The sequence below is a fragment of the Ylistrum balloti genome, unplaced genomic scaffold, assembly GCF_031769215.1.
Source record: "Ylistrum balloti isolate Yb309-2 unplaced genomic scaffold, AGI_CSIRO_Ybal_v1 Utg371040, whole genome shotgun sequence".
Lineage (NCBI taxonomy): Eukaryota > Metazoa > Mollusca > Bivalvia > Pectinida > Pectinidae > Ylistrum > Ylistrum balloti.
Window position 1 is genome coordinate 744,023 of NW_026782576.1, and position 13,289 is coordinate 757,311.

At 33.7% G+C, this 13,289-nt stretch overlaps 1 protein-coding gene across 1 annotated transcript; it reads left to right on the top strand.

The window, feature by feature from the left end:
* Positions 1-690: 690 nt before the first annotated feature.
* LOC132560239 (glutamyl-tRNA(Gln) amidotransferase subunit B, mitochondrial-like) lies at positions 691-10,224 on the top strand. Its single transcript, XM_060224901.1, has 12 exons — positions 691-794; positions 2,703-2,847; positions 3,120-3,233; positions 3,720-3,924; positions 4,041-4,163; positions 4,524-4,637; positions 5,082-5,166; positions 5,379-5,613; positions 6,899-7,032; positions 7,763-7,841; positions 8,733-8,879; positions 9,610-10,224. Exons 1-12 carry the CDS (start codon positions 691-693, stop codon positions 9,736-9,738), a joined length of 1,614 nt encoding a protein of 537 aa, XP_060080884.1. The 3' UTR covers positions 9,739-10,224.
* The last annotated feature ends 3,065 nt before the right edge of the window (positions 10,225-13,289 follow it).

Below are 13,289 nucleotides of genomic sequence, written 5' to 3' on the forward strand. Positions count from 1 at the left end.
TTGTACACATCAAGTATTTTTTACATATCTTGTACACATAAATGTTTGATTCTATCCTTAAATCTTTCAACTCCAATAAGTTTGTAGGTCACACCTCCTCCAGTCAATGTATGGAATAGTAGACACTAAACAGTATACCATTGATATAAATCATGTAGCACCATATACGTAGTTATTCCGCCTCAATAGTCGGACGTATAATTACACTGTATTACTAAATCGGTCATTGGCTCTTAAATAAAAGAAACCCACATTTATGACATGATCCCGTCATAACAGAATCATTTATGTGTCATTGTAGTCAATCAACGACTATTTACACAAAAAGCAAAATCATGTCTGAAATTTACCGGCTGTAAACCTTAGGTAGTCATGAAGGGAGAATTAGCAAACATTTTGTTTTATAATAAATCTTATAAAACTGATGAATTTTGTTCAATGCCAGTACATTTGTAGTTGGTCCATTCAGTGTACAAATGTAGAATGACTGTGTATCTCTTTCAGAACTACAGAATTATAGTGAATACAGAAAAAGAGTTTGAATAGCCAAATTAATCAAAGTCTTGCACGCTTTTTTTTCGTTAAATAAAAATAAGAATAAAAAAATAATAAATAAAAGACCAACCTTCTGTGATTCCATTGTAAAATGAAAGTAGATTTATTTATGCCTGAGTTACTTCCCTTCCCAAGATGGCTGCGCCCATGAGAGTGCGAACACCGAGGTTATGCAGAATTTGTAAATCCTTTCAAGGTTCTTTTTTGAAACGTCGTTGGCTGTCTAATACATACAAAACGTTAGTGCAAGTTGTTGTTGAGGTTTTAATTTTTATATTTCATTTTAATGATATAAGGCTATTTTCAAGTATTTACGACTATGTGTCCTTACGATGGATCATCTGGTCTAGCTTAAAAAACAGTTTCAGATTAATAAGATCTATGGCAAATGTTGCATTGTAGATTTATTAATAAATATTTGGGATGGTAATGACCGATATCTTTTTTATTACTCATCGGGACTCATTTATATCGGGCTTTTGACATGTCCGACGAGGGACATTGTGAAACGTCCGATGCTGTATAAAGGAGTCCTAAGATGCAATCTCAAAAGGGATTAGTTAAGCATGAATACATCGATTGATATACTGAATTTTTAGAATTACAATGCTAACCACCTAGTCATGATTTTACGATGTCCATGTATTTAAAAATTCTTGAACTGTAGTATTGATTAACAGTGTATTTTGTTTGACTACACATGTCTGACCTGCTTACAGTATATTATAACATATTTTGTGTGTTAAATGAGAAGTGCTTCTCTATTCCAAGTTAAACACTGATACGTGAGTAGAAGTTGAGAGCACATGCATCATTGCACATGTGTAAAGAGTTGAATTAAAAACAATTAAAAACAGAACTGGTTTTCAGAAGTTAAGAGGAAGAAGACCTCTTGTTGAGGTGGAATCAGGATAGACTGCTTATTGGCTTTCATTCAGGCATGTGACTGAAGGAATTTCATGTTGTAGTCTCAGTAAATGTTTTTGGAATGAGATAAGGTTCAAATAGTACATGTCCAGTTTTAGTGTATGTGATGTTGTGGAGTAGTATGACTTTAGTATAGCCCTGGCCAGTCTTGTATAGAAGTGGTTCCCAGATAAATGTTGCAGCATGTTGTTAAATCTACTTGTATACATTTAATTGTTATTCATTAAGTGGTTTTTATGGACTGGATGATTACCAGTATGGCTGCACTGTGTTTGGGGATCCCTGTATAGTGAGGAGGCATATCGTACTGTAAACGAATATAGGTTTGACAAGTGGTTGATAGCTATAGCTGCCTGTTCCCTGGCATTTAATCTCTGTGCACAATGTACATGGTGGAGTTTGCCTTCTTTGTAATTAATTCAATGTATGTGTTCAGTGACACTTTGTGCTTGAAATCAAGGTATTCTGCTGATTCAACATGCTGAAGGGATTCATTATGGATGCAGTTTCAGGTAATCTTATTCCTTTGGTTCGTAATAGAAAGTACCTTGCATTTAGATAGATTAAACAGACCCTAGCAGTCTTGACTTGTAATTTTCCTTTCATCATGTGGTAGCATGTCCACCCTCAAGGATGTGAGGTTGTTAGTTTGAGCCTCAGTGGGGTCAGGACTTATCTCATTACTCCATTCTACAGATTTGTTACTGTTGACCACACAAAGAATAGAAACTGTAGGACGATGAGATGCTTCCGTAGAGAAACCAATTCTGGTTTGTAGTTGTAATGGAGGTTAAATCCTTATGTAAGGATAGAGTGGTGTAGAAGTTGAAAGTATCAATCATCTTACTACATATATATAATCTCTACTTGTGGGAAGTTGCCTTAAGTAAAGCCGTATAAAGATCTAGAAAGCAAGGGGTTGCTAGTTACAGCCCCAACATGGGCAGTTCATATTTTTTCATTACTCCTTCCTATTTACACATGTAAATCTACACATTAAGATATGATGCAAACTGCAGTGATGTTGAGATATGTACACACACTAATGCCATTTCATTGTCTTATTTGTTTAGCTACATTTAATATAAAGATCATAAACAACAATCTTCAAGATACAAAATGTGGTAGAATATCAAGATACCTAATTGGTATGTGGAAAAACAAGGAAGTTGAAAAATATTTACAAAAATAGTTAATTTAACATTTTATTTTCATTTTAGAGAATGGAAAGGTGTTGTGGGATTAGAAATTCATGCTCAGATTCTAGCAGAAAGCAAACTGTTTTCTGGGGCTGGCACTCAGTATGGTGAAAGTACAAATAATCAGGTAGCTCTCTTTGATGCTGCCTTTCCAGGAACTCTGCCTGTAAGTCAATAGAATAAGGGATTTAATAAACACAAAATTATTTTTTTATTATTTTTATAAAGTACATTTATTACTTTACATTTTAGCTAAGTTTAAAATGAAAGCTCTTCATAGTATACAGGATGGAAGTGATGAGAATTCCATATATATTTATTCATTTTCAGCTTTCATAATTGAAGATTAAAAAGATGTTTCCAAAAGGTTATAAAATGTAAAGTTGTGTACCTTATTTAATATTTACAGGTAAGTTGATAGATTATTTGTACTTGTAGGCTATCAACAAGAGATGTGTAGTAGCTGGTGTTCAAACTGCCCTAGCCCTCAACTGTCATATCAACAAAGTATCAAAGTTTGATCGCAAACATTACTTCTATGCAGATCTGCCAGTGAGTGAAATATTTGTGAATTTCATCATCATTTAATATAGTATTATAGCAGTGTAGTAACTTTGTTTTAAACACATGATCTACAGTAGTAGCAACTTAATTTTTGTAAACTAAAAATTAAAAGTAATATTGGAAAATTTTAGTGGCAAATTCCTTTGTTGTTGTATAAATAATTTCTGTCCATACAAGCACCTACCTTGCATTATCAATTCCATACATGTCACATTTCCAAGTTCCAATTGAGATTTCTCGAAAATCATTTAGGGTTATCATACTAACGTAGTCATTATTTAAGGTTAGCTACGAAAGTGTGATAATAAGTCTAGTCTAGGGTATTAAGTAGTAAAAATACAATTAATTTGATTTTTACTTCTGTGAGAAGGCCGCCTTGTTATTGGCAAATGTAACAGAAAATAAATGCCAACTTTATAAATGGACAGATTTGATAATGTTAGACACTTATATGTAGTGTATTTTTTTCCCCAGGCTGGCTACCAGATAACTCAGCTTAGACAGCCCCTAGCCCAGAGGGGATCACTTACATGTCCTGTGTTAGCAGAAAATGTTTCTCCAAAACGTCCTTTTGATTATATCACTGTGGGTCTGGAACAGATACAGCTAGAGCAGGATAGTGGGAAAAGTATTCACGATGAATTTGATAAACAGAGTCAGATAGACCTAAACCGTGCAGGTAGGTTTTTTCTGCAGTTACTGATGATGATGGAGGCAATGACACATTTTCTCTTCATTTATTATAAACTGATGTAGATAATTAATCACCTTTGTATTCACACTAATGTATTGTAGGTATTGGCCTGATGGAAATAATAACTGCCCCTGACATGAATTCAGGATTAGAAGCTGTGTCATTTCTTCAGGAACTGATTGGAATTCTCAATGCTGTATCAACTTGTAGCTGTAAAATGGAAGGTAATTTAATTGAATTGTTTGAAATTTTTAACATGATATGAACTTATGAATTTACAAGGTGGACATACATATAATTGATAGTATTATGATTTTTACAAATCTAATAAGTGATCACTGGAGATATTGAATGTATTTCACATAATACAGCATGGCTGTAGAACTGCCTTTAGACTGGCTTATAAATTCATTTTATCTCTCATATTTCTGATCATCAAAATTTGTTTAAATGTGACAAAATCACAGTGCTAATTTAAAAGAAGTTTGTTACTTTGTACATGTACATAATTACAGCAAAATACAACATACAGATGTATTGGAATATCTAAGTTATGCAGGTGATTTGTTTTTCTCTTTTTGTAGAAGGGGCATTTAGAGTAGATGCTAACATCTCAGTTCACCGACCAGGGGAACCCCTAGGTACAAGAGTAGAAGTGAAAAACCTCAACAGCATCCGTAGTGTGAAGGTAGCAATTGGTAAGACGATCTTTTCTTCCTCTTGATCACTAGCTGTGTATGTTTAATTATGCGGCTATTTTGAGATTTGAAAGTTGAAGTTTGTAATTTCTATTTCTTAAGATGTCTTGAAAAGTACTGTATGGGTGTGTCTTAAATTTCAGATATAGACTCTCCTTGCTTCTGTGTACATGTTCAATTTAGGGACAGATCCTTAAAAACAAAGGAAAAATGTGCAGTCATATTAGATTTTAAAAGTAAACATTTGGTTACACGTATGTTATTCATGTCTTTTGAGAAGAAGTGGATGGATAATTCTCAAATTTCGTATGTTAACTTACCTCAGTCGCATCTTTTGAATGTTCTTGAAAAGTAGGAAATATATCTTTCTCAGATCTCATATGTAAGTTATTCTTGGTCACTAGTGGTATGTATTGTTCTAATAATGTTGTTTGAAATCTACAGACTATGAAATAAAGAGGCAAACACAGCTGTTACAACAGGACAAGAAGATTATCAATGATACAAGATCTTTTGATGTAATGTCGGGGTAAGTAAGCGTAGGGCCTCCTTAATTGACTTCTGTAATAGGTTTGCTTAATTTTAAGACCATGAAACAAAGATTTAAACTGAAATTCTAAATTAAAGTGACCTATCATATTTTATATTCTACATGGAAACATTTTCAAACCTTGTAAACAATAAGAATTTTTCTGTTTTCATTCACACTCTAAAATCTGTCATGTTTTGTGTGATGTCTAGATTTACAGTTCCTATGAGAGATAAGGAAATAGAACAGGATTACCGTTTTATGCCAGAGCCAAACTTGCCTCCACTATGTGTTTACGATAACACCACCATTCCTGAAGGGCTTCATACCTCACAGATAGTCAATGTAGATGTTCTTCGACAACAGTTACCTACCCTTCCTGCTAAACAAAAACAAGATCTAGTGAAGGAATATGGTTTACCAGAGATATATGCACATCGAATTGTGGTAAGATGGACGTTAGTGGTGCTTAATGCATCAGTACTTCTATATTTAGATGATAAATGGACTGTGTTTTGAAATTTGCTGTGGTATATATATGATTAAACTTACAAATCAAGTTGTGCTGGCAATGCATAGTGGAGAAAACAAATGGATATTTGCAATGTTATTATCACAATACACATCTACAAATTTCTAAACACAGTAGAGTTATCCCTATTCCAATTCATACACTCATAAGAAAGTAAAAACAGAATAACTAAGCACCATTTTTTCACATAATTCCAGAAATCTTGATTACTTTGCCAAGGATTGATAACGCCAGTCAGGGATCAGTCTAAGATATACACACTTTTTGTGACTAGAGGAAAATAGCCTGTGTTCCAAAGTTCTACAGGAAGGAGCCTCATGGGCTGAAAACAGCACTTCGAGATTGACTATTCAAACAACTTTGGAATTATGTAAAATACTTTCTAAGGCCGAAAATATACAAAATCCATCAAATTTAACTCAAAAACAATAAAACTGAAAGATTTAAAAGCATTTCTGTTGAAATCGGGGAAATTCAGCAAGAGACAAACGATAATTTATGTAAAATAGAAGGATATATTGTTAAAATTCAAGGGAAACATTCTGTAAGAGAGAAATTTTAGCAGCTAGAAAAAAGTATCCATTTCCGGTAGTAAATAACCCAAGATTGATCTTTGCCAGTAATGTTCAATATCAGTGACTTCTTAGGGCCATACTACATTTTTTTGACAGTGAAGTGTTGGTGTGTGAGTCAATTGGTGTCATAAACATCATTATCAGTTGTCATCTGGACAGTATATTTTGAATATACTTTCACAAATTATTCAAAATATTTTCATCAGCCAATCAAATGCTGTGATACCTTTCAAATTAAGTAGATTTTTTTTCTTTTGATAGATTCCTGTCATATTATGTTACACAGTTGTATAAATGATATGTATATTATGGCAGAGGGCCTCAAGCAAGATTATCCTTTTTCATGTCTAAAAATAAAGTGTTACTAGTATCATAATGCTTTAACAGTCTAGCCCAGTTCAGAAGATTTAGGGTAGGAGAGTTTATGCACTTTAAGCTCTTATATAGTAAGAGTTACTCCCCTTCCCTCACAAATATTTATTTCCAACACTAAGGGAGAAAAAAAATCCTTGCCTATTCTTATTCTTTATTCATTTGACTGTGTTAACAGCTTTTAATGCATGCATTCAAAGCTTGTACTGTGTAAGGAAAAGACAGTCAAGTGCAATATTTGTTCTATACTCAGGTGAAACCAGGTATGGCAGAATTTTATGAAAAAGTTGTTAAGGCTAGACCTACCGACCCATTGAATGTAGCAGTCCGCATGATGGGAGAATTGTTAGCAATAATGAAGAGACAGAAACTGGAGTTCAGTGATATGTAAGTGTTGTAAATTTCCACGATCTTGTAAAGGGAAATCATTTTTTTGATTATAAAATATATATGAATCTTGTGAGTATGGAGTCAGGGGGCCCCAATACATGTATAGTGTTAAATTAATTAATGTTTTGTTGAAGAGCTTTTTGCCTGATCTGGTGTCATCTATAGCTTCATCAAATATTTTTCTGGTAGTTAATTAAACTAGCATGTGTCCCCTCTGAGAGCAGAAAGACAGGGCTACATTTTGGAAAGAAATGAAAAGAAAGAAATGCGCCACTCTTTAAGAACAGTTGCAGAAAGGACTAGATCATAGAAAAATTCAATCTTTCTAGGATAATTCTTTCATTTGCTGGACTGGTGCTTTTCATCAAAATTTATATGCTGTCTGTTCTGTACATATCCAGCGTCCTTTTAACAATTCATGTTCTCCATTGTTTGAAGGACATATAAAAAGACATAACCTTTCATTCTAATCAGATTCACATTTTATCTAGAAGTCTTAACTTTAGACCAAGGATGACCGATACACAACTGAAAGTAATGAAGCTAAATGCTTAAATAAAATGACTGAAAAAGTCACTGGTGATTTATACCTTAATGTCATTAGAGCAGATAGACAGGTGAACTGTAATCTTTAGCTAATATCCACTTTTTATTTGTCTTTAGCAGTTTAAGTGGAATTGACTGGTAATGGTAATTGATGTATATGTTTCCATTGATAATATTGCAGAAGATGTAGTCCTGAGGCATTTGGTGAAGCGTGTGACTTGTGTAAACAAAGTGTAATATCACTTAGAGAATTTATAAAGGTAAAGAACATTTTATGTTATTATGACCAATTGATATTTTCCAAAATTCCCTTATAGAGGCGAAACTAGTCGGCCATTAAATGACCCACTTACTGGTGATGCTTGGGTATGTTGTGATTGAAACTACCTTGACTCATTAGATTGATTTTTTTTGGTCTCAAAAATGTAGTTATTCAAGCTATGGACATTTCATACCTAAAACCTCTTCCCTTCCTAATGGAAATGTTGTGCCATTTTAGGCATAAATCTCATTTTCTATTTGTGTGCCCACTTTTCCTGATTTTTATAGATCTTCTTGAAGGATGTGATCATGCAATGTTTTAATTGTGAAATACAGAAGAGTGTCATTAACATTTACTCATAAATTAGAAAAATCTGACAGCATTTATGTGTCAGAGAAAGTTAAGTGGTTCTTGTTCTGTCATTTGATTCACTCAAGATGTGACATGTTCCTTCATGTGAGGAAGTGATTCAAAGTACAACTTTAATTTCTGTGTGAGAAGTGATTTTAACAGTCCACATGGACTCCACTTAATATGTGAATGTTTTGTATGCAACAATGTTAAACCATGTGGATAAGTCTGAAATTATTCGTTGATCAGGTTTCCGTCATTTAGGGTTACGGAAATCATGAATAGGCAGGGGTAACGCTACTTAGCATAGATAATCTTTGTCTTTCTAGTTTCTGCATGTGTGGTCCTCATGATTTTTATATAGAATGGTCCAGGACATTTTCCTGAATTATTGATAATGAACAATGGTTTGAATTTTTAGACCAAGACTTTTCATTGACTTTCACTGCTGAAGGTGCGCCAATTTTAATGAACCCCTTTTTGTTAGTCTTGACATATTTCAAGAACATGTCAGGTAATCGATGGATGACATATTCAGATTGTAGATCTGCTGTTGAAAGATCCTTCTTCAGAAACCAGAATTCATCAGATGAGGAAAAAGAAAGTGGACGCAAGCAAAAGCCCTGAGCCATTAGAAAATATTTGTCAGCGAATCTTGGACGAGTTTGAAAAGGGATCTAATCCGGTACTAATATCTAATATTGCTCTTTGTATCTTTGTCACTTTCAGGCAAAGTTTGTAAAATAATATAACTGTTACACACTGGAAAAATACAAATGCCATAATTGTTGTTTTACTTTACATATCACTAAGTTGGTATAGATATGAACAAGTCTGATTTAGTTACATTGACATTAATGGAAGAATATAATTCATATGGCAACAACATATTTTTATGTTTATTGGGATATCAATATTGATATTTATGATACCTGATACTTATAAAATTATTTAAGCTACATTCTACATAAAAACAAGATGGGCTTATTAGAAAAATTTTTCTTGTCATTGAAGCACATGTTTGGAGGAAACCAGGTTGTAAAGTGTATAATAATGGTGGTGTTGCTTTATATTTTCAGATAATTATAAAGCTAAAAGTCCATTCAACTTATACATAACTGTATTTTGTTTCATTTGCACACAAGCAGTAGTAAAACCATTAACTTTAATCTAATGCTTTTCATGCAGTGTTTTACATTGTGGTTCGGTTTTGATATCAGAATATTAAAGACAACTTAAAAGTTTTGAGGTATATACAATTGCAGTCAATAACACTGATATTGATAAAATGATCAAAGATCAGATACAATTGTAATAAACTGTGCATACATGGGCAGTTGTAGATAATAATGAATTAATGCTCAACGTAGACATCAGACACAGAAAAATTACATAATGATATGTTATCATTTCAGAAAAAGAATAAATTGAAACAAAATCCGGAAAAACTCTTAAATCAGCTGGCTGCAGAAGCTAAAAAAAAGGCCGGAGCTGATTTTAAAAGTGCAAGGATGATTTTCCAGAAACTTTTGAAAGAGGAATGACTTAAGACACAGAGAAGCTAGGAAGAAAACAGACATTGATCTTAAAAAAGCAAGGATTATACCCTAGAAGCTTTTTGAAGAGGAATGACTTAAGACACAGAGAAGCTAGGAAGAAAACAGACATTGATCTTCATAAAAAGCAAGGATTATACCCTAGAAGCTTTTTGAAGAGGAATGACTTAAGACACAGAGAAGCTAGGAAGAAAACAGACATTGATCTTAAAAAAGCAAGGATTATACCCCAGAAGCTTTTTGAAGAGGAATGACTTAAGACACAGAGAAGCTAGGAAGAAAACAGACATTGATCTTAAAAAAGCAAGGATTATTCCCTAGAAGCTTTTTGAAGAGGAATGAATTAAGGACATGGATTGAACAAATGTTTTTAATTACATAATAAGGTAATCCATTATACATCATGTAACAGAAGAACATTGTAGACATCACAAATGTGTGCTAATTTATAAATAAAATGGCAGCGTATCATAACATGTGTTTGAAATTCTGTGTTTAATACATTTTAAATAACTTATATGTGTCCTTACTGTAAGCGTAGGTATTATGTAGATAACTGTCTGAAATTTCCACTCATAGGGTTGCCATTGGCCATTGGCAGTATATTTTATTCCATGTTTACTAATATAATTTTTCACTTTGTGTGGTTTGGGAAGATTAATCTCAGCAGGAGGTTGATATTTTTAAACGTGTATCTCGGCCTGCTGAACTTTTGATAGATGTAACTCTGTATGTTTTCAGTTCACATCAAATAGTAATCATTTTTTTAGCTTAGCAGGTTTGAAAGACCGGTGAACTTATGCCATAGGCTGGCATTAGACTGAGAATTGCTACCAGTCATGAACGACTGAACAGTGAACAGAGTTGGGCCAAATTTGTTCAGAAGCATCCATGGGTGAAGCGGGACCGAATTTGTATAAATATTGGTTCTTGGTCCCAGGGGCATGATGAACGGGGCCAAATAGGAGAAATTTAGCAAGTTCCTTAAAATCCTACTGCTTCTGCAGAAATGAATGGATATTTCCCAAATTGGTCTGAAGCATTCTTGGGTTAAGAGGAATCATTCTTGTATAGACATAAAGTCTCGGTGCCCTGAGGCTGGAAGGACTGGGCCTAATAGGGGAAACTGAGTAAATTCTTTACAATCTTGCTTCTCTTGTAGGAATGAAAGGATTTTGACCAAATTTTTCTCCCATCTTTTCCTGTTGTAAAATATACCATTCCCTTTTGCGATACAAAGTTACAGTATTTGATACCAGTTAGTCTACCTTGTGTTTTTGTCTCTGTAGATATTGTATATTCTCATATGATAACAGGATATTATTTACTTGGATAGATGGATGAACTAGAAGACGGTTACTCTTCTGGAACACCAGGTCTTATTATTCAAGATCTCAGTGGAAATCTTCCTTTTGTTCATGTTTTGCATTCAATTAATAAATTTTGAGTTGTTAAATTGTTGGTATCTTCTTGTAATTGTAAGTCAAGAACTGTGTACATCATATTGTCTTTAATAGCCAGGGGAAAATAGAATCACAGAAAGTTAGTTCAAACCCTTTTGGACAAGTAAAACATATTCCAATATTAAGGATATTACCTCAATGTAACAAAGTTACAGTTGATATTGATGTCAAGACAGATTTACATGCATCCTTCCCTTAGGCCCGCAAAGACTTTCCCTCGCAAAGAGGATGCAAATGTTAATTATGAGGGATTGATATCAGGATATTCAATAAGTGTAAAAATAATAACAAGGCCAATAATTGCAACAATGATTACAGTACACTTTCAGTTATATGATGCAGTTTATTTCAGCATTTGGTTCTACTGTATCTAACTCTAGGGGCATGGGGTTGGATTGCTAAGTGGTTAAGGCTTCTGGGTCGAAGGTTCAAGGCCTAATTGGGACAGTCGCTAGGTAATGGCCACAGGTCAGTTTTGCTTCTCAGGAACTCTGGTTTTCCTCCATTAACCAAACCAGGCACATCCTTGAATGTCTCTGGCTGTTAGTAGGATGTAAAGAAACAATAAACTAAACTAGACCATCTAATTCTAAATTTGAATCCTGAATAATCTTTTCATCACTATAGCGACCAAAAAAACAAGTCCAGTAACTGCTGAAATGGTGACATAAAAGTATGTCCTGAGGGTTTTTGGTTTACTTGTCAAAAATCCCATTTTAAAGGGAAAGTATGAATAGAATTTTGAACCAGGTGTAGGTGTCATGTGAATACATGCATATGTAATGAAGTACATTTCAATATCACATATAGTACCATATGTTGAAACAATTCAATTATGTAACGATCTGGGATATTTTCTAAGAGGAGGTAGTGTTTTTGTTGGAGTATCACTGACCAATGTTACACAAAAAATATTCGAAAAAATGAAGTTAATTGTACTATAAAAATGAAGGCAGGAGAAGAAGTCAGGGTAATTCATTAAAAATCCTCAAGGAATAAGCTTCAGAGAGATGAGGCGTTAGGAATTATATACAACACACAATTTAATTAACATTTTTCTTAATCAGCATGGTGATTGATAAATGAAATTAAAATTTCCATTCTTCTACGATCTTGAGCAGAGAGCATAGAGGCAATGTCTCATTCAGATTTTGCCACTAATATGAAATACAGGAGCTGGTGCCCTGGCTATTACATTTGAAAGCTAGACTGATTTTCCTTCTCAATAATCACACATACCACTGATACAAATATACATAGAACTTTAGGCTTACTGCACAAGGGTCTGGAAATATGCATCTTCAACCCTTCACGTCCATAGTTTACTCCTATTTATTGTCCGAGGGATAGTAATTGATAAAATCTAATAAAGGTGTTTGAAGGACAAAAAAATGTTAGCATAGTCATAGAAAGGGCATGGAGATTGTGCTTAAAATAATCTGCACCGATTCAGAAATTCAGTTCTAAAATAGACTATTAAGGAAAGAGAAAAGTTAATCAGGATAAGGAGAGATCTCTATTACCAGACTTAACCATGTAAAATCCTATATTGACAGTAAATGGCTGTTTATTTCACTTTCCTGTGATTAGAGGTGTCCTAATTACACTGAATGGTGATATTTGGAGTCACTACCTATTTTGAAATTTTATTCGCTCACCAATCACTACAGATTTAAATAATCTTACCCTTCCATTAAGCACATTCCTGTTTGTTATGTTGCTAATTCTACCATTAATATGGACTGTATTCATGTCGATCTTTTCAAAGTAATCATATGATGACGTAGAATCCACACGGGTCCTGACATATACCGACTAAAGTTATGAAATTATCAGAGATTGCCATAGATGTTTAACAATAAAGTATTATACCACTAGTAAGTCGTGATGCCATACTTTTATACGGTTTATTACTCAACTTAAGGGACAGCAAACGTAAATAACACACTACCTAATGTACAAAGATTCGTGAAAACATCTTGTTGTCAGATTGATGTAGAGCTCAAATGACTTAACTTTAAAAACTAAATTACGCGGGTTATTGTCGTCAGTAGGAAGCTATCGTTGTGGATATGA

Excerpts from the sequence above, each read along its gene's own strand:
- LOC132560239 (XM_060224901.1), top strand. The coding sequence starts at position 691 with ATGGCTGCGCCCATGAGAGTGCGAACACCGAGGTTATGCAGAATTTGT. Across the intron at positions 4,638-5,081 it reads TAGTGTGAAGGTAGCAATTG|ACTATGAAATAAAGAGGCAA; the intron begins GTAAGACGATCT and ends TGAAATCTACAG. Across the intron at positions 7,033-7,762 it reads AAACTGGAGTTCAGTGATAT|AAGATGTAGTCCTGAGGCAT; the intron begins GTAAGTGTTGTA and ends ATAATATTGCAG.